The following is a 21487-nucleotide window of genomic DNA, read 5'->3' on the forward strand; positions in this document are numbered from 1 at the left end:
GATAGTATTTACTGTAAAAAAAAAAAAATATATAGCTGCCACTACTGATCATCCGGGTTCAAGAAGCAGGGCTAAACTAATAAATATATTTCATCTTCGCTTTGTCATTGACTTAAAGTATAACTAGAGGCAAAACATTTTTAATTTTTTTATGTTTTGGAAAGAATGGAGAGGGATTAGAACACCTTTCAGGTTTTTATTGTGCTCCTGTTAGGGAGGTTCACGCTCTCTTTTTGTTTCTGTTTATCGTTGTCATTGAAAGTAAAAAAAAAAATCCCAAATTTTGGGTTGTCCTATGAGAAGAGATATACCGATGGAAATCTTCTAATGCGGACACTAGTTCTGGTGACCTGGGGAGCCCCAAAAGTTTTCCCTAATTTGCAGAGATTTCCTCACTTCCTGTTTTGGCTATTAGACAGGAAGTGAATGGAAACCTCCCCAATGGGACAAAGATAGCAAAATAAAAAAAATAAAAACCTGACAGGGATTATACATTTTCCTTATTCTATCCACAATGAAAAAAATAAATGTTTCTTTTAGTTCTACTTTAAAATGGCCCCAAGTTTGAAAACAAAAAAACGCTCCCTCATCCCGGCAACCGTGTTTCAAATGAATAATAATGCTAAAAAAAGAAATTGCCCTATAATACTAAAACTTTTGTTGCAGTAAATGCTGCTCTGAGCACTCATGGAGGCCAATCATGTTACCATATGCCTAGAAACCTGGCCTAGTAATTGCAGCTGAAGGAACTGATGTTTCCGCAGGGCCATCCAACTGGAGATTTTGCCTGAACTGTGATCATTTCCTTCAGCCAAGATCATGTAACTAAAATCCTAGGGACGGAATTAACTAACCATGCCGTTTAACAGGTAAATTGTATCAGAAATGTAAACTTATTCTTTAAATAACATTGTTGACATTAGCGGGTGAGAAACAAAAACCATACTACACTGAAAAGGTTAAGTTAAAGCGAGTCCCTTGATAAAAGTGTAAAACATAATATGCCTTGCCTGCAATCTCAAAGCAATTACTCAGTAGGATGACATGCTTTGTTTTGCCTGTCCTATCTGACCAGTAACCAAACACGGGACCAGACAATAATTCAGTTAGACTGAAGGCAGAGAGAACAAGACCCAAGAAGAAAGGTTGTGCATCTAATGTTTGCAGGTACATCCAAACAGTTGGTAGGATCACAGCTAGAAGAGGAAAACAAACATGAAATTAATTTCTTATACAATACACTTCCATATAAAGTTAATAAGCCTCCAAGCAGTTGGTATTTTTAGTTAGCAAAGCAACTTTTGACATAAGGTAGTGCCATACACTAAAGAAAAAAAAAGGGTATGCATGGGGAGCTTACAGTAGAGGTGCACCGAATGGAAAAATTTTGATGCTGAAACTTAAACTGAAAATTCAGGCTGCATTTGGCTGAAACCGAAAATGACAGTTTTTCTAAAAAAAAACATTTTTTATATACAATTGCAATATATTCAACTTTTTAATTAATATCATGAATTTAAATGAATATGACTTTATCGGCACCTTTAGCACAAGAAAAGCTCAAGGAAAATACATCCCTTTAAATCCTACGTATGTGTTCACACTGGTCTGTTGCGCTTCCTCCTAGTTGAAATGCATTGAAAATGCAGCAATAACACATCAATAAGGCACTAGTGTTACGTTTTTGAGAGACATGACTTCTGAAAAACCATACTATAAGCACAGTAGAATCGCAGTAAAAAAAAAAATCACTGGAAAATCACGGTAAAATTGTGGTAAAATCACGTTAGATTTCGTCACCATTATCGGCACCTTTTTCTCTATTAACAAAATGCCGAAAACACAATTTTCGGCCGCGGAAATTTCAGCACATCTCTGGTTTACAGGTATACAATCCATGAGCATGATGTAACCATGTGCCTAAATGTAAAACTGCTTAAAATACACTTTCTTTTTTCACTTGTACCATTAATGAACAGAATATGTCTGAATATAAAAATGGGATTTTTGTACCTACTGTAAAATACTTTTCTTGGAGTTCAACCGAAGGACATAGGAATTGGAGACTACTGGGTTATACTGTTGCCTACAGAAAGATTTGGAAACCATTCCATATGTGATGGTAGATCTTGCAGGAAGTGAACTTCCTGACTTTTCACTTTACGGAGATCACCAATTTTGAGAGGCTCTGTCCCTAAAAACCTGGGCTCCAACAGCTATGCCATTAAAGTCAACAACTGTGAAGCAGAATGGTAAACAGGTCCTTGGGACAGAAGATTCTGACAGTCTGGCAAATGGTGCATCTTCCAGGAGTTTGATTAGCTCAGATTGCCAATCTGCCTGAGCCAATACAAAGCTATAAGTATTACTGGTTTCATTTCCACACAGCAGAAGCAGGAGGAGTTTCAGGAGAAGGCATAAATCAGGCTGTACTTTTCCCATGGAGCCACCAGAGCATCCACCGTTTCTGCAACAGAAGCTCTGTAAATGTAGTCAAATCTATCCAGTTTGTTGTTGAATCTAGAGGCCAAGAGGTCCACATCCAGCATTCCTACCCATGACACAGGTGTAGGACCCATTCTTCTGGATCCAGATGCCGACAGCTGAGGCAGCTGAGGAAGTCTGCCTACCAAGTTTTTCACTACTGAGAGTTAAAAACGGCAATTGGTAAAATGCTGCACTGTGGTTTTGGCCAAGAGAGAATACTTTTTACTTGCTGTAGAAAGACTTCTAGTTCCTCCCTGATGGTTGCTGTTGTGGCATTGTCCAACTGGATCCCGATCAGATGATCCGGCAGTTGGGGTGACCAGCACTGTAGGGACAACAAAATTTCACAGAGCTTGTTGGGCTGGCAATCATTGTAAGGATTTTCAAAGAAATCAGAAAAAACTATTTACCCATCTCCAAAACTGGATTCCTGGGCAGGTCCGAGGAAACCTAGTCCTTAGTATCAGGCGAATCAGTTTGCCCAGGGACTGAACCAATGTATCCCCCAATGATAGGAAGTTGAGTTGTAGTGTTCTAAAGTGGAACTGGGTGAATGGGACTGCCTTGAATGAAGCTCCCATCAGTCCCAAGACTCATTACGTTTCTCTTTGGAAAAAAAAACTCTGGCTTGAGCTGTGTCTAGGATAAGATCCAGACACTCCAAGCAATGAGTTGGCTCTAACACTGACTTCTGAAGGTTCAGAATTCAACCAAACCTTTTTAAAGGTCTGAATTGTCCATACCACATTGTTGGTCAGACTGTTCCTTCAACAGGAAGCTATTCAGATATCCCTTAATGGGAATGCATTAGGAAGGTAACAAAGGAAGCACAGGGCCAAAATCTTGTTAAACACTCAGAGGGAAGAAACCAGGCTAAATTGCAGGGCCAGGAATTGGAAGTACTGGAGACTTACAGCAAAGCATAGGAAGCACTGGTAAAAATGGGGACATGCAAGTATGCATTTGTGAGGTCTACAGAGATCAGCATGACCTGATGGAGAGAGGTTTATGACAGACCTGGTGAACTTTGGATACAATATCAGGTGGATGCCCCCTTCTGGTTTGGGGACTATGAAAAGGTTGGCAAAAAAACCCTGACACACTGAACATTTCTTGGGAACATGGTAGATAACTTATTGATCCACAAGACCTAAAGATTCTGCATATAAATCTGCTTATCCTTTGACACAAGCAGGTTGGAAGACTTGAACTGTGGAAGGGACTGGGATCAGAAGTGTAGTTTGTAGCCCTTGGAAACCCCCTCCTGTAGCCATGCTTCTGAGATACTGTCTTTTCAAACATCCACAAAGACTAACAGTGTCCCCAGTGGTGACCTTTGCCATCACAATCAGCACAGATTGCAGTTTGGCCCATAAAATCCTGCATAACTGCAATGAAATCCCCCTAGTATAGAACTGAGAGGTGGGCCATTACAGACAGAGCTAAGGAAGATTCTGAGATTCAACAGGTTGCACTCCAAGGCAGGGACAAAGTAGCTCAGAGTACAATGTTAGGCCTTCAATAATACTCAAACAGCTGCTGAAAGCAGGAGAGGTTTAAAGGGCTGGAGGTGACCAGGAGTTGCACATGATTTTAGGATATGCACATTTTATAACTTTGTTTGAAATTCACGAGCACTTTTTAGGAGTTGCATATGTCTGTATGTATAAGGATTTTGCACATATATATCATATACTGTCATTTTTTAAAGTGTATCACTATCAGGAGATCGCAAGTTGTTTGCGATGAGGTGGCACTGATGAGGTTGCACTGATAGGTGGCACTGATGGTCATTGATAGGTGGGCATGGATGGGCACTAATGCCCATCACTTTTTTATCTGAACCATAATGTTGCCAGCTAGTGCCCAGTGATTGGCATGTATTGTGCAATTTTTTCATATGTGGAAGGCCATGGTGTACATACCTGGCCATCTACATGTTGCTCCCTTCCCTGGTGGTCCTGGGTGGGCATCCATGGGGGGCTGGGCTGATAAACAATCAGCGCAGACCCCCGTCCGGAGAGCCGACGATCGGCTCTCCTCTACTCCCATCTGTCAGAAGCTAGTGAGGAAAAGCCAATCATCGGCTCTTCCTGTTTACACTGATCAGCCGCGATTGGACATGGCTGATCACGTGGTAAAGAGTCTCTGTTGGAGGCTCTTTACCAAGATCGGTGTAGCGGTGGGTCAGACTGACACACTGGACCACCAATCGCTGCGATATGTGCCCCCACGGGTGCACGGCAGCTGTTATCCTGAAGGACGTCATATGACACCCAGTCAGGATAACTGAACCACCGCCCGGCCGTCATTCTGTTATAGGCCGGGGCGGGAAGTGGTTAAAAAGCCACCTACAAAACCTGGTGGCCAAAGCAAGCATCCAAAGATGCGTTCACATCAACCTTGTCAAAATTTAGTGAAAGTGTGAACCAGGTCGCCGCCTTACACACCTGGGAAAACGGACGCTTGATGTCGGAAAGCCCAAGAGGCACCAATTGCCCTGGTAAAATGTGACAGGACAGGGGGGCGCCAGTCCCCTTATGGTATAAAGGTTGAACTACAATCTGTCTGATCCACTGAGAGATAGTGGCCGATGAGACCGCCAGTCCCTTCTTCGGACCAGCCACCAATACAAACAGCGAGTCTGACCTCCGAAAAGGAGTCGTAGCAGACAGATAAACCCGTAGGAGACCAGACCACGTCCAAGGAATGCAAAGCCACCTCTTTGGGTTGTAACGGCTGAGGACATAAGGACGGAAGGACAGAAGCACAATGTCCTCATTTAAACGAAAGGCTGAAGCAACCTTATCCTTGTTGAGGATCAAGTAGGGAGACTTGCAAGACAAGGCCGCCGACTCAGAAACCCTCCTGGTAGATGTAATGGCCACTACAAAGGCTACTTTGTGAGAAAGGGGTCGATAAGGGAATCTCCCGAATGTTTTCAAACTGCGGTTTCTGAAGCACCAAGAGCACCAGATTAAAATCCCATAGAGGTAGCGGTGGTCGAACAGGAGGGGCCACATGTCGAACCCCCTGAACAAACGTACTCACCAATGAAAAGCTGATATCTGCCCCTTAATGCAAGTTTCTGATCCACTCCTCGCTGCAAAAACAGTAGGATCCTGGAAACTGAATACGTACGTGGACGCCACCCCATCTCCTCACAAACGGAGATGTGGGCCTTCCACGTAGGATGATAAATCTTCAGAGAAGATGACTTCCCTGCCCTCAACATAGTGGATATTACCAAGTCCGACAGACCTCAGTCCCCTAGCACCTGGCTATCAACAGCCATGCCGTTAAAGCCAGTGACAGTAAAGCAGGATGAAGTATTGGACCTTGCGACAGACGTTCCTCTTGCATCGGCAGTTGCCAAGGAACATCTGCCACCATTCGTATTATGTCGGCGTACCAAGAGCCCAATCTGGGGCAATCAGAATTACCGGAATCCCCTCGGACTCCACTCTGTGAAGCAGACGTGGTAGAAGTTTGAGTGGGGGGAAAAGCATAAATCAAGTCGATAATGCCCCCATGGAGCCACCGACGTGTTTGCCCAGGGATCCTTTGCCCTGGTCACAAACCTCTGTACCTTCCGATTGAGTCGAGAAGCCAGGAGATCCACATCTGGCATGCCCCACCTTAGACAAAGGAGCCAAAATACATCCAGATGTAGCGACCATTCCCCTTGGTCCAGCATCTGATGACTTAGGTAGTCCGCTTGCCAGTTTTCTATGCCCGGAATGTACACGGCCGACAGAGCCGGCACACGCCGCTCTGCCCACCGCAGGATTTGAGCGACCTCCAGTGCTGCAGCTGAGGTCCTTGTTCCTCCTTGATGGTTGACATATGCCACCGTCGTGCCGTTGTCCGACTGGATCCTGACCGGACGCCCCTGCCGCATCTGTGACTATGTGGAGAGGCACCGCGTGATTACCCGAAGTTCCAGCACACTGATCGGCAGGCGGGATTCTTCCTGGGTCCACTGACCCTGGGCTGACTGTACGCCCCAAACTCCACCCCAACCGGTCAGGCCGGCATCCGTTGTGATAACCGTCCAATGAAGAGGAAGGAACGACTTCCTGGACCGAAGAGCCGGGGACCTCAGCCACCAGAGCAGGGAGTCCCTGACTAGCTGGCCCACTCGAATTTGACAATTCAGGGACAATGGAGATTTGTCCCATTTTGACAGGATCTCCTTTTGCAAGACTTGAGTGTGGAATTGAGCATACAGTACTGTCTTGAAAGTGGCTACCATGAGACCCAGGACTCGCATCCAAAAAGCACAGCGATGACCACCTGCGGGACACCAACAACTTCACCGCAGCTTGAAGAGTCTGCAGCTTGTTTAAGGAAGAAATACTCTCGCCTCCGAGGAGTCCAGAAGTAGGCCCAGGTACTCCAGGGCGTTGAGTCGGCATAAACACCGACTTCTGTATGTTCAGTATCTGACCAAACTCCCGAAGAGTTTGCATGGTGATTGCCACATCCTCCCTTAATTCTGAGGCGGAAGCTGCCCTCAGAAGGAGGTCGTCCAGGTAACCCACGATTGCGATCCCTCGCTGTCTTAGCAAAGCCAAAATTGGGGCTAGCACCTTGGGGAATACCCTCGGTGCAGACGCCAGGCCAAAAGGGAAAGCTACAAATTGGTAGTGCTCGTCCCCGACCGCAAATCGCAGAGACTTCTGATGCTTGATGCATATGGATTCCAGAAAATTCTCCTGATGGAGTGTAGCGACCCAGTGAGCAAACTGATTCCATCCTGAACCTTTGTACCTTCACAAAGCTGTTGAGGGCCTAGAGGTCCAGGACCAGATGGACCCCTTCCTTCTTTGGGACTACAAAAGACAAATTGGAGTAAAATCCCTGAAACCTTTCCGGCGTTGGTACCCTTTCCAAACCCCCCTGCGCAGCAGCCGATCCTGTACTGCCCCAAACAGGGCCTCCCAATGAGCCTGAAGAAGATGAAGGTCGGAGGGAAAAAATCTGTTTGGTGACCAAAGCGCTCCACTGCTAACATAGTTCAGTTAGTGCCACAATGCAGAACACAGCATCAGGTTGGCCCCGCAATTATCCAGTCGAGCGGATTTCAAGCATGGCCTCCAAAGCTAAGACACAGGAAATGCTAACCTGAACAGCTGCATACAGAGAACAACTCAAATAGTGTGTAGGAGATTCTTAGATGAAGGAAAAAAGTATAAATTTGCAATGCAGGAGAAATGGCTAGCAAAATGGCAAAATGAGCATTAAAAACGCTGCTTTTAGGGGCGTCTGGATTTTTTTTTTCTGCCTCCAAGACGCCCCTCTATGTTAGCCTATGCGTCCATGCACACATAGGCCTTAAGATGCATATAGAGGTAAAAAAAAAAAAAAGCCCACTGCCAGCGTATCCAGGAGCAGCAGCGTTTTGGCAGTAAAAATGCTTGACAATTGTAAATGTGTCTAAATATGCGTTAATGCTAGACGCATTAAGTGCCTCAGCGTTAATTAATTTCAATGGCCAGAATATGCATTATTCTGACCAAAAAAATGAAGACGTGTCTAGACGCGTTTAGGTACGTCAAGCGTTTTTCTGCCAAAACGCTGCTGTAAGGAGTGAAGGCATTAAGGAGAACTGGGCAAAAGCTTTGTGTGCATTATGCCTATGACATTAGCAAAAAAACTGGGACATTTTAGGAGTGGGAGGGGTTACACTGGAATTTTCTTTTTGACTGCCAGTGTCACAATTCTTCTGTAGGTGGCAGTAAAACCCAATAGTCCAGGGGTGTCAAATGCTACTTATTTGCAGACCGCATCAGAATTATGATTGGCCCCAAAGGGCCGGTTGTATCTGTAAGACTATATAGTAATTTATCCAGGGCTTTCTTTTCTTCAGAGAATAGGCGCTCAACCACACCCTCCACCAAACCACATCGAACAGTTGGTTTGGCCATATTTCACAGCAGCAGTGGGAGGATCTTAAATGGGAAATAAATACCAGAAGTGCATTAGGTGCAGAGTTCAGGGGTGCCCTTTGCACAGACTGCAGGGTTTATGAGTGTGTTACATAGAGTGCAGGGTTTAGGGGTCAACTCTCTTTCACAGGCTGTCCACATCTCACTTTCAACCCTATTCATCTCTGACCTCTGTGGCACTCTCCCCCATCCCCCACCTCTGCACACATCTCCCTCCACAGCCCTCATCCCCCATCTCACCTACCCAGCCCGACTTTAGTACCTTCTGGCACTGTAGGTGGCTTCACCTCTCTCCCCCTCTTGCAAGAAGATCATTGGTTGGCATTTGTGCACCCAAGCACAGATGGAGATCACAGTGCAGCTAACCACGTGAAGCCCCATCTCACACTGCGCCAGTATCGGAATCTTCCTTGACTCTACCATGAGTACAGGGCAAGCAGGGACCTGTGAGGTCAAAGAGCGGAAAGCGGTCCTTGTAAACACTGAAGGCTTTTTTGTTTACAAGGACAGTAGTGAGTGGGGAGTGGAGGGTGAGAGCCAGAGGTTTGCGGAATGGAGTTCTGCCACGTTCTGGCAGAAAAAAAGCCCTCTGGCCTTGTGTTTGACACATGTACAATAGTCTCTGAAGCCTATGTTCCTTAAAGCGGTTCTTCACCCTAAAGGGGAAGTTCCGCTAATCTTATCCCTCCCCCCCTCCGGTGCCACAATCGGCACCTTTCAGGGGGGAGGGGGGTGCAGTTACCTGGATAATCCAGGTAACTGCACCCACTTCCGGCCAGACCGCCGCAGACCCCCGCAGACGCTCCGCCCCCCCCCCGTTGTGTTCTGGGAAACACACAGTTCCCAGAGACACAGCGGGGGACCATAAGAGACGCGCAGCGCGACTCGCGCATGCGCAGTAGGGAACCGGGCAGTGAAGCCGTCATGATTCACTTCCCGATTCCCTGACAGAGGATGGCGGCGGTGGCAGCAGCGAGACGAGCGATCGCTCGTCATCTGCCGCCGACATCGCTGGAACCTGGGACAGGTAAGTGTGATTTTATTAAAAGTCAGCAGCTGCAATATTAGTAGCTGCTGGCTTTTAATATTTTTTTTTTAGGTGCAGCTCCTCTTTAATGAACAAGAAAAAGTATGTGCCCTAGGTGGAATGAAAACATATACTGTATATACATATATTCATTTTAGTAATTTCATTTATTTAATTGAAAGTTGTTTTAAGAAGTACAGTCAATATGCATTACTGTGTCATTACTAACCATATTCAATACCACTGAGCAAAAAGATGAATCCAATAACAACATTGGTAAGTTTTTGCTTTTTCTGGAGCACACCTGTTTGCAGAAAAATAAAAAAATACTAATTAATATCAAACATTTGGCTGATCATAGTCATCAAAAACATGAGAAACATTGGGTCTCATTAATTACTGCTGAACTCCAGTTTAAAATTACCAATTCAAGTATAACAGTGTATTTTAAAATGCAACTGGAGTAAGTACTTGGATTTGTCATGATCTCAACTTCATTGGACAGCAAACTAGAAGGAGGATTGGAGCACGACAAGGGATATGCTCCAGAAGGAGAGAGCAGTGAGAGCACAGCTTATCAGTCTGCTGCTGCATCACCATCCAATCATTGGATGGGAACTATAAGGTGACATCTCTGCATTGCTTATTTGCAAAGAAGAAAAATCATGTCACCAAGCGGTTTCTGATGTCAAACTATTTCCATTTAAAGTATGTATTTAAGTTGCTGTTTGCCAGGAGTCCAACTCTGAAATAAACGAAAGCAAAATGAGAAAATAGGTGGAAAAGCTGTCCATAGCAACCAACTAGAATTATTTCATTTTCAAAAAAACAAAAAGTGGAATATTACTGAATAATATTAGCAATATTGCTCTTATTTTATTTCTTCCGTTTTAATAAATGAGCCCAATTGAAAAATAGCAAAAACTGTACAAATAATTATTACAGTACAACCTTGGATTATGAGCATAATCTGTTCCAGGAGAATGCTTTTAATCCAAAGCACTCGCATATCAAAGAGAGTTTCGCCACATAAATCAATGGAAAAGAAGATAATTCCACACTGACTTCTATTGCATGCAATACCGCATGTGTTCAGAGGTGGGGGGGTGCCGGAGAGCCTCAGAAATGCTCGGGGACAGCTCGGCTGAACTCGGAAAGGCTCGGAAACACTCGGGAACGGAGTATTTACGAGTATTTCCAAGTGATTTTGAGTATTTCTGAATGGCTCCAAACCGTTCGAGTGTCACTGGCGCATCTCTGGCCAAATGCGGTACTGCACACCCTATTAGCTTGAATTCTGCTTGTTTTGCAAGACAACACTCGCAAACCGAGTCAGAACGAAAAAAAAAAGTTGCTCGTCTTTCAAAGCGCTCGTTAACCGCGTTATTCGTTAACCAAGGTTCCATTGTAAATGCTTTTTTGGCAACGGTATTTTCATACGTCTAAAATAGCCTTCGTATTTCAGATAATCATCAGATGCATATTTCATCTCATTAAATAAAAATGGTACCAAACCTAGCTGTGTTTAGCCTCAATTTCTTAAGCTGGCCACACAGTTTTTTTGTTTTATTTACCACAGTAGGCACCACTGATGCAGCTGATTGGCTGCAGCAGGTAATCAATGGAATGTCCCTGCTGGGCCAGCTGAATTTTGATCACTGACCTTGACCATGTATTCCATGTAAGGGTAAATGACTAAAGCCCCGGGATCAACTTAACCTCCAGGCAACTAGTATTTTCAAAATGAGAGGTCAGCAATTTCCTTTTTTCAAGTTAAAAACATGTTCAAACAGTGGAGACAGCAGTTCACTAGTTCTGCAAGCTCTGGACCTCAAGAGTGTGCCCTGCTTGTTTTTTTACAGGCCCCCTCAACATGTATCAATAGAGAAAATCACTCTAAGCTATTCCTACAAATTCCTTCCACATCAGCTGACATAGCAGTAACTAGTTTTTCAGACTTATTTTAGCTGTATGTTCTTCATAATAACCCGGTACAGGGGGAGATTTCTGGTACACTACTACATTCTTCAAATAAGGCATACATGATCTGAAGGGTGTATTTTATCTTATAGAAGCATTGACTATATCTTCATCTCACAATCTTTGCTGGGCTTTAATCCAGTTTCCTCCATAGGCCTTAGGCTGTAGTCGGACCATTCTCCTATCCATTTGTCCCTGGGGAGGCTTCCTTCTAGCATCTGGTCACCGAACTTGCCGGTTAAATGCTAATCTCCTTTATGACTCGCTTTGCGTGCTAGTTGTCTTCCAATCTATTAAGGACTTCTCTTACACTCATGCCTCTGATCTGACCACCGCCCCCCCCTTGACCCAATGGAAGGCTCTGAAAGGAGTTCTTCAGAGCATATTCATTCAACACGGTTCCAAACTCAAATGGGAGAATGGGAGAAGACTGCAGATATTCAAAGACTGTTAAATCTCATTTCCACGAGTCCAACCATAAATGCAGTCTGGGATTACGCTACCCTACTCGAACTCCTGCTCCTTTTTGCTGACTGTTTCCATATTGCAAGGGGCAAAATGCAACATATTCACTACTACAGGGCTCGACAAACCCCAGGCGTCATGTTGTCAATGCGACCAGAAATCGCAACCTGGCTGCCACCAGCCCACTCACTATTGATGCCCCAGACATGCAGCAGCATTAACACTGACTGCCATCCTCCTCCCTCCTCCACACTCAGCGGCGCCGCGCTAAGTGTGTGAAACTGACAAGCAACAGAGAGTAGGATCTGTCAGATTTCAGCTTGATGTCGGGGTGGGCGGGACCGGCCGGGGTGGGAGGGACCCAGCAGCTATCAAACACCAGCCAACGGGATCTGGGCGGGCCACTATGTGTATGTGGTCCGCCCCTTTTCTTAAGCAGCCCAATCGTTGGCTGGTGTTTGATAGCTGCTGAGTCCCGCCTACCCGGCCGGGCCCCACCCACCAGTAACAGAGTGCTCCGTGTGAAACCTGGCAGTGCCACCTGCCAGCACCAACCACTGCCATCTGCCAGTGCCAACCAGTGCCACCGCCAATCAGTGCCACCAATCAGTGCCACCTGCTAGTGCCAACCAGTGCCACCGCCAATCAATACCACCTGCAACCACCAACCAGTGCCACCTGCCAGTGCCATCTGCCACCGCCAATCAGTGCCAGCGTCAACCAGTGCCACCTGCCAGCGCCAACCAGGGCCACCGCCAGTGCCACCGCCAATCAGTGCCACCTGCCAGTGTCAGTGCCACCTGCCACCACCAATCAGTGCCACCTGCTAGTGCCAACCAGTGCCACCGCCAATCAATACCACCTGCAACCAGTGCCACCTGCCACCACCAACCAGTGCCAATCAGTGCCACCTGCCAGTGCCATCTGCCACCGCCAATCAGTGCCACCGCCAATCAGTGCCACCTGCCAGTGTCAGTGCCAACTAGTGCCACTGCCAACCAGTGCCACCTGTCAACACCAACCAGTGCCACCGCCAATCAGTGCCACCTGCCATCACCAACCAGGGCCACCTGCCACTTCCAAACCAGTGCCACCTGCCAATCAGTGCCACGTGCCACCGCCAGTGCCACCTGCCAGTGCCAATAGTGCCACCTGCCAATGCCAACCAGTGTCACCTGCCAGTGCCATCTGGCAGTTCCACGTGCCTGCCAGTGGCAACCAGTGTCACCTGCCAGTGCCAGCCAGTTCCATCTGTTGCCAGCCTTACTCTTTCTGGTCTGGTCAGCCCATAACCCTGATGTAACAGCGTTTCAATGGAGTTATTGACTGGGTGCTCCATTGTGAGTTAGGGATAGGGGGTGAAAATGGGTGGCCTTACCCCGGGAGCTGACAATCCCTACCACTCAAAAAAAAAAAAAAAAAAAAAAAAAAACTGGCTCCTAACTTTTTTAACTGGCTCCTAAATTCAAAGCAAATTTGTCAACCCCTGCACTACTATATTCAGGCCAACAAATGCAGTCAGCATCTGTCACATTATTTACCCCTGAGAACCATGACAGACAATTCCATATTTGCTTTGCTCCACAAATGACAAAATCTAGAATAACACGGTGATCACATCTGAATTCCAAAGCTACTACTCACAATTGCACAATTTTACTTACCCCTCACCTCCTAGTTAATGGGACCACGTCAAATCCCTTCACAACCTCTAATGGCACCCGTCAGGAATGTCCTCCTTCACCCCTCTTATTTGTTATTGTCATTGAACACCTGGCTCAAGCAATTCGGCAAAATAATTGCATCAAATGTGTCCCTACTCCTTCAGCACATTGTAAAGTTTCCCTGCATGCGGATAATTTGCTTCTCTGTGTGGCCCAACCCCATACCCTCTATGCTAGCTGAAAAACAGAAATTTGGATCTTTTAGTAACTTTAAATTGAACCTCTTCAAGCCAAATTTCCCATTTCAATGGAAGCATGGGTTCCCTACCTACCTGGACACAGATATTTCCTTGTGCCTTCCAGAGCTTTATGCCCTAAACTACAGCCCTCTCCGGACTAAAATTTGCAGGTCTTTGGAAACCTGGCAAGACATAAATATATCATGGTTTTTCGAGACTTAACATCTTCATGGATATCCTCCCCAAACTGCTATACATTTTCCAGACTGTCCTCATCTCTGTCACATGAGTTTTTTCACACTTTATGCTCCCTCATGGCCTACTTTATCTGGTGCCATTGCTTTTTCAGATTGAATTGAAAATTACTCTGCAATCTGGAATTACAGAGGATGGGGGTTGTGCCTTCCCGATTTTGAGCTCTAACATGCCTCCGCTTTGGTCTTGCGAATTTTAGACTGGTGCCCACATCTGTTCCCGGAGGCTTCCACAATAGTAGAGCAAGGTTTTTTCCCGATGGACCTATGGGCGTTGCCCTGGAGCCATTATGGCTCCCATCATTCTTTCACCACACTCTCCTCATTGACAGTGGCCATTTTAAGCAAATGGTTCCACCAGGGCGACCTATTTTCACTCTCTACCGACCAGAATCTGCTCTAATCCCTCTTTGACAATCCTATCCTTCCCAAAAGTTTCAATGTGGCTACGTTCAGAATGTAGAACAGATTGGATTGGCCTATGTCCAACTCCTTTTTTTTACCCCACTTCAGGTTCTTTCATCTTTCAAGCCACACAAGATATGTCTATGTTGAATTAGCTCACAGAACTTAAACTCTCTGCATTCATTTAGTAAATCTTTGCATTCTTAAGGCTTAGTGAAAAACTGTCTATTCTCAGCAGCACCCCTTCACACACTCTCCACTGTATATAAATCTTTTTTACTTCAAACCCCTGGCATTCTCCTTACCTTTATCAAATCATGGTCTAGAGAGTTGGGTCACAAATTTGCTGCAAGCAGGCCAGTTTATTATAGCAGTGGAGACATGCAATTGTTAAGTAATCTTAAAGAGTAACTCCACTTTTGTTGAGAAAAACAAACAAACATTCCCCTCTGGGTGACCTATGTACATTGCAGAGATTTTTGGTCCATGTCCATGTGCTCAGTGAGTCTAATGGGAGTGGTTTCATAATTATCAACCAGCTACTGCACCTGCAGACCTCTAATGATCAAAACTGCAGGGTCAGTATGCCTTTAGCCATGTTTTCCTATCGGAAGTATCACAACAAAAATTACACTTTGGTTTCAGGGGATGCCTGAAATCTGACTTGTATCTTAATGCAGATTTCCCCGTAAAACAGTGAGCCAATCACACAAACAGGAAATTACATATTTGGGGGGCGTTCTGTACACATTCTGTGTATAACACACCGCCAGGTAGCCATATTGCATTGCAACTTACAGAAAATTACAGAGCAGCAGATAGAAAAGGAAAGGTAAATTTTTAATAACATTCAATTACAACAGGACTTGTGTCACAATTGTGGATGAGAGAGATATATGCATAACCATGTAGTGCAAGGGTCTGCCTGATTGCATATACAAATTGAAACTACTAAGGTTTGACCTCATATTATATGGTTTTTGTAAATCTGAAGGAAAAAAAAAATCAACAGAAAATCTGATGTGTGTATGGGACTTAAACTCCCTGGCGGTATGATTATTTTGCATGGAAATTTGGCGTTTTATATTGTAGTCCTGTAATTCTTAGGAATAACTCACTTAAATCTGTCCAAACCAGAGTCTAGTAGACATCCCGGGTATGATAAAGTTTGAAAAATTAAATAATAAATTATAATATAATAAATAATTATAAATAATAATATAATAATAATAAAAATGATTCAATAATTTGATCAAATCAAAAACACAGAAATTTGCTCAGTTGCAGAATTGTCACTGTCATTACTTTTCAGTATTTGATGATGGATCTCCCCACAAATCGCGATCGCTCAATTCTGCGAGTGATTCTAATTTATTATCGCTGTTTTCTAGCTGGTCTAAAACCACTGGTTTTAACCCCTTTCAGCTCTATTCAATAAACATTTTGGCTGAAGTTCTCCTTTAAAGCGTTACTAAAGCCAGGACCCTGCATTCACTATATCTGGTCTCCCACAGTACACAGAACATGAAAATGCAATTATTTTAGTAAATATAAATTGCTACAGTGGATATAAAATGTCTACACACCCTTGTTAAAATATCAGTTTTCTGTGATGTAAAAAAAAAAATTTGACTAATGACGCGTACACACGACCGGACTAGGTCTGACGGACTTTCCGAACGAACGAACTTGGCCACGCACAAGCACACCAAAGTCTGATGGATTCGAACGTGATGACGTACAATCGGACTGGAATAAGGAAGTTCATAGCCAGTAGCCAATAGCTGCCCTATCGTTGGTTTTTCTCCATTGGACTAGCATACAGACGAAAGGATTTTTCAACCGGACTCGAATCCGTCGGAAAGATTTGAAGCATGTTTTAAATCTAAAGTCCGTCTGATTTTTAGACAGAAAAGGTCAGATGAAGCCCACACACAATCGAATTGTCCGGCGGATTCATTCCAACACCATACCCACAGTGAAGCATGGTGGCATGAGCACCTAGTCCATCGAAAAGTCTGGTCGTGTGTACGCAGCATAAGATAAATCATTTCAGAAACTTTTTCCACCTTTAATGTGACCTGTAAACTGTACAGCTCAATTGAAAAACAAACTGAAACCTTTTGGAAGGGGGGGTAAAAAAAATAAAAAAATAATAATGTGGTTGCATAAGTGTGCACACCCCCTTATAAATGGGGATGTAGCTGTGTTCAGAATTAAGTAATCACATTCAAACTCATGTTAAATAGGAGTCAGTACATATCTGCCATAATTTAAAGTGCCTCTGATTAACCCCAAATAAAGTTCAGTTCAGTTCAGTAGTTCTTTCCTGACATTTTCTAATGCCACGTACACACGATCGGAAATTTTGGTTGGAAAAAGCTCCGATTGTTTTCCTGACAGAATTCCGACGGGATTCCCCTCAAGCTGTCTTGCATACACACGGTCACACCAAATTCCGACTGCCAAGAACACGGTGACATACAACATATACGACGGGACTAGAAAAAGAAAGTTCAATATCCAGTAGCCAATAGCTTTCATCTCGTATTTGAATCTGAGCATGCGTGAGTTTTTTTTTTTTTAGGAATTAGGCATACACACAATCGGAATTTCTGAATTTCCGATAGAAAGTTTTTCCATCAGAAAAATTGACAAAATGCTCTCAAATTTTTGCTGGCGGGAATTTGGCCAGCTAAATTCCGATGGAGCATACACACAGTCGCATTTTCCGATGAAAAGCTCTCATCGGTCTTTTGCTGGCCAAAATTCCAATTGTGTGTACGCAGCATTAGTCACATCCTACAGCAAAAGCCATAGTCCACAGAGAGCTTCCAAAACTTGACAGTCATCAAGTGGAGAAAATATGGCACAACAGTGCTATTACCAAGAACTGGACGTTCCTCCTAAATTGATGAAAAGACAAGAAGAAAACTGGTCAGGGAGGCTGCCAAGAGGCCTACAGCAACATTAAAAGAGCTGCAGGAATATCTGGCAACTGGCTGTGTGGTACATGTGACAACAATCTCCTGTATTCCTCATATGTCTGGGCTATGGGGTAGAGTGGCCTTTTCTTACGAAGAAAAACAGCCAAGCCCGGCTAAATTTTGCAAACACACATCTGAAGTCTCCCAAAAGCATGTTGGAAAATGTGTTATGGTCTGATGAAACCGAGGTTGAACTTTTTGGCAATAACTCCAAAAGATATGTATGGTGCAAAAACAACACCGCACATAACCAAAAGAACACCATACCCACAGTGAAGCATGGTGGCTTGAGCATTATGCTTTGGGGCTGTTTTTCTTCAGCTGGAACAGGGGCCTTAGTCAAGATAGAAGGAATTATGAACAGTTTCAAATGCCAGCCAATATTGACACAAAACCTTCAGGCTTCTGCTAGAAAGCTGAACATGAAGACTTCATCTTTCAGCATGACAATGACCCAAAGCATACATCCAAATCAACAAAGGAATGGCTTTACCAGAAGAAGATTAACGTTTTGGAATGGCCCAGCCAAAACCCAGACCTGAATCTGATTGAAAATCTGTGGGGTGATCTGAAGAGGGCCATGCACAGGAGATGCCCTCGCAATCTGACAGATTTGGAGTCTTTATTGCAAAGAAGAGTGGGCAAATATTGCCAAGTCAAGAAGTGCCCCGCTGATAGACCCCTACCCAAAAGGACTGAGTGCTGTAAAGAAATTAAAAAGGTGCTTCAGCAAAGTATTATTTTAACCGATTGCCGCCCACTCACAGTGAAATGACGGAGGGACAGTGCGGCTCACGTTCTGGGTGAACGTCACACGACAGAGCCCAGAACGGCCGCCTGGAAGCACACAGTGTGGTCGCCGCACCGTGTTGCTAGGACATGGCATGACCCCGGTCTCTGTAAAGAGCCAATAGCATGTCTCTTTACCCATCCGATTGGCTGTGTCCAATCACAGCTGATCACATGTAAATGCAGAAGTGCTGTAAATCGGCTCTCCTCGCCTCACACTGACAGCTCGTGGCGAGGAGAGATGATCAGCGGCATCTCCTCGCAGGGAACACCCGGATATGTAATTAGGACACTGATCACCAGTGTCCAGATTACAGTAAAGCCCCCAGTGTCACCAATCAGTGACCATTAAAAAAAAAGGGTTGTGTATACTCCGTGCCTGTATAACAAAATGAATCTAATAAAAAATATAAAACAAAGCTGCGCCCCTAGTTAAGTAATAATAATACTCAAAATGTGATTGGAAAAGATGAAGGGGGCCCTATATAATAATAAGTGATAATCTAAATGTTTTTTTAAAACAAAGAATCATTCATAAGTGTGCTGAAAATACAATGAACTAAATAACAATTAAGCTACATTCACATGATAAATTGGCCAATGAGCCAAGAAAAATAAGTCCCAAAACAAATCAATGATCAAAGGGAATCTTCTGTGCAGATAATCTTCCAAAAACAAAGTGAGCAATCCTTCACCACAAACTGTAAAAACAACCCACGTGCTCTGAGTAAATATTCTGCTTACCAGAAGGACTTGCTTACTTTAATTAAAAAGTGAGTCAAACAAAGCTTTAGCAGGATAATGCTTGCTACATATACTGGAGATGTATGCAACTCATCCTCCGTGGGGATTAGACATAGGATATATAAGAAAGAAAATGGAAACCCATGGCGTCATTCTATTTATTTAAAATGAAGTAAAAACTACAAGCGCCAAGTGGCCGCTTACATGTATGAGTACCTTAACCCGGCACTGGGGCTGCTTTTCCGGTCGGGTTGGTGGAACAGACGTTAGCTACGGAGGCTGGACGGGAGGCCATCCAGCACAGACAAGCCAACAACCACAGCGCTGGGTTAAGGCACTCATACAATAAGGCAAATATTTGCCCCATACAGGCAAATAAGGATGAGCTCAGGCGTGTTCACAAGCCACACGTGCAGAGCCCACCAGGAAGTCGGCACAGCGCTAATCACAAGCAGTGAGACATTTGTCAAAAGCTTCTTTCACATGACCGATCCGTTCAGGTCCCCCTGTCAGTTTTTTAGGCAGACCTGAACGGATGCTCCATAGAGCTCTATGGAGCGTCGGATGTCAACGGTGACATGTCCGCTGACATCCGACTCGCTCCGATCCGAAAAAGTGTGACAGAGGAAATACCTACTTTTCCATCCATCTGCGGATCCGGTGACGACGGACTCTACGGTCCATTATCACCTGATTTCCCATAGGGAGAGTGGCACTCTGACAGGTCCGTCCCTGCACAGTGTGCTGAGACGGACCTGTCATCTTCCTGCTCAGCGGGGATCGACGGAGCGGGGGGATCGATCCCCGCTGAGCAAGCCGATGTCCACCGGGCGGATCATCACGGATCCGTCACGTGTGAAAGAGCCCAAACTCTGCAGCCCCACATAGGGACAATGTCTCACTGCTTGTAATTAGCGCTGTTCAGTGCCGACTTCCTGGTGGGCTCTGCACATGCGGTTTGCGAACACGCCTGAGCTCATCCTCACAGGCAACCATGGCCTCGCACTTTGGTGTGATGTAGTAAACCTATGAGAACTAGGCCTAATTATCCTGCACCATGCAACTACCTGGTCCACCAAGAAATCAAGGTTCTTGTAAAATGTATTAGGTCCACACACCATAAATATAGGAGCTTTGAATATCAATAATTAAATATAAAAAAAATTATAAAAGTGCAGATAATTTTGAAGAGTGCGTGTGTGTGTATATATATATATATATATATATATACACACACACACGAGAGGTCTTCAAAAAGTTGCCGCAATTTTATATTTTCATTGGAAATGGTGAGGGTGCGAGTAGTAATTGGTCCTGTCTGAGAGTGTCATGTGACTGGGGAAAATGCATCGCAAAGGAACTATGTTGAAAAGTGATATAGCTTGTTTTTGAAACGCTAAAAAAAAAAAAAAAAAAGGAAGGGGGGAGTTAAAAAATTGTGCGGAAGCTTTTTGAAGAATCCTCGTATTTAAAAAGCCATTCATTCCTACGTTTCATAACAATACCAATGGCAGTGCAATTTCCTAGTACATACTACACACCCCCATAGGAAAACAAATCCAACACATGACTTATCTGGGTGTGCAAAGAGCAATTATTATGTAGTAAGCCGTAGCAACCTGACATGACTTTAGTACACTAAGGAGAGCACAATCAGGTTTTTCTCCGCACACCGCCATCTGATATTCCAACACGCATGTCCACCATTCACAGATAATCACATTAATCCTGTGTCATGGTCATTTAGAAGGGCAGTTTTTAATCTCTATTTCTAAATAATCATTCCAGGTAAGATAAGATCCACCTGGATAAAGAAGTGGAAAACATCAGATGGGGTCATTGACAAGGAGGACTGTAGCTGAGACCAAGACGGAAACAAAAGAAAGTACATTTCATCTTACTGTCATTCCCAGCCTGGGGATCCATGTGCTCTGCCTCCATTATTAACAGATTTTATATTTCTGTGTCATCTTCAATGATATCTCCAGCCTCTTCTACAAAGCATGCAACTTTAGCACAACCAATACTTGTTACTGTTTATTAGCACCTTGCATCACCCCCTCTATCTAATATATGATAGTTCCTGTACAGCGTGCCTGCACAGCTCTGATCACCCCATGTAAACAATCCCTGCACTGTGTGTTCCATCTGATTCCTGGATGATGCTGGCCCCTCCTACTTCCCTGCTGCCCTTCAGTCTCAAGTCTCAGCCTTGGCTCACTTGTTTGTACAAAGACAGCTTTATTGGGCGTGTGACAAAGACACAGTGTCTATGATGCATTTTGATCAGGTTCTATGTATGCAGACCTGCAGCAGACTTGTAAATAGTAGTTGTTGCAGCTGCACGGAGGTAGCTACATCTGAGTTTACACTAAATACAAATGTGTAGCAGATAGAAGTGCCTCTAAACCCAGAGCTTCCTGTGTCAAATAAAGAAATTGTAAGGTCTGTGTGCTGCCCATAGGAACTGGTTGACATATGTGCGCTCTGCGAGA

The 21487-nt window shown here is 44.4% G+C and overlaps 1 protein-coding gene across 5 annotated transcripts in view; it reads right to left on the bottom strand.

The window, feature by feature from the left end:
- Positions 1–21157, bottom strand: part of LOC143988284 (major facilitator superfamily domain-containing protein 8-like) — a 79555-nt gene extending 58398 nt beyond the window's left edge. For 2 of the 5 annotated variants that reach the window (XM_077487735.1, XM_077487739.1), the window contains exons 1-3: positions 20882–21157; positions 9695–9769; positions 1011–1196 (exon numbers count right to left, since the gene is read on the bottom strand). In XM_077487735.1, coding sequence (XP_077343861.1) covers positions 1011–1196; positions 9695–9769; positions 20882–20933 — 313 coding nt within the window. In that variant the 5' untranslated portion in view covers positions 20934–21157. The remainder of the gene's footprint in view (positions 1–1010; positions 1197–9694; positions 9770–20881) is intronic. The other 3 variants (XM_077487736.1, XM_077487738.1, XM_077487737.1) reach the window with 3 other exon arrangements.
- Between the last annotated feature and the right edge of the window lie 330 nt (positions 21158–21487).

The sequence above is a fragment of the Lithobates pipiens genome, unplaced genomic scaffold (assembly GCF_037356315.1).
Source record: "Lithobates pipiens isolate NorthernLeopardFrog02 unplaced genomic scaffold, aLitPip1_a1.2 Scaffold_18, whole genome shotgun sequence".
NCBI classification, from domain to species: domain Eukaryota; kingdom Metazoa; phylum Chordata; class Amphibia; order Anura; family Ranidae; genus Lithobates; species Lithobates pipiens.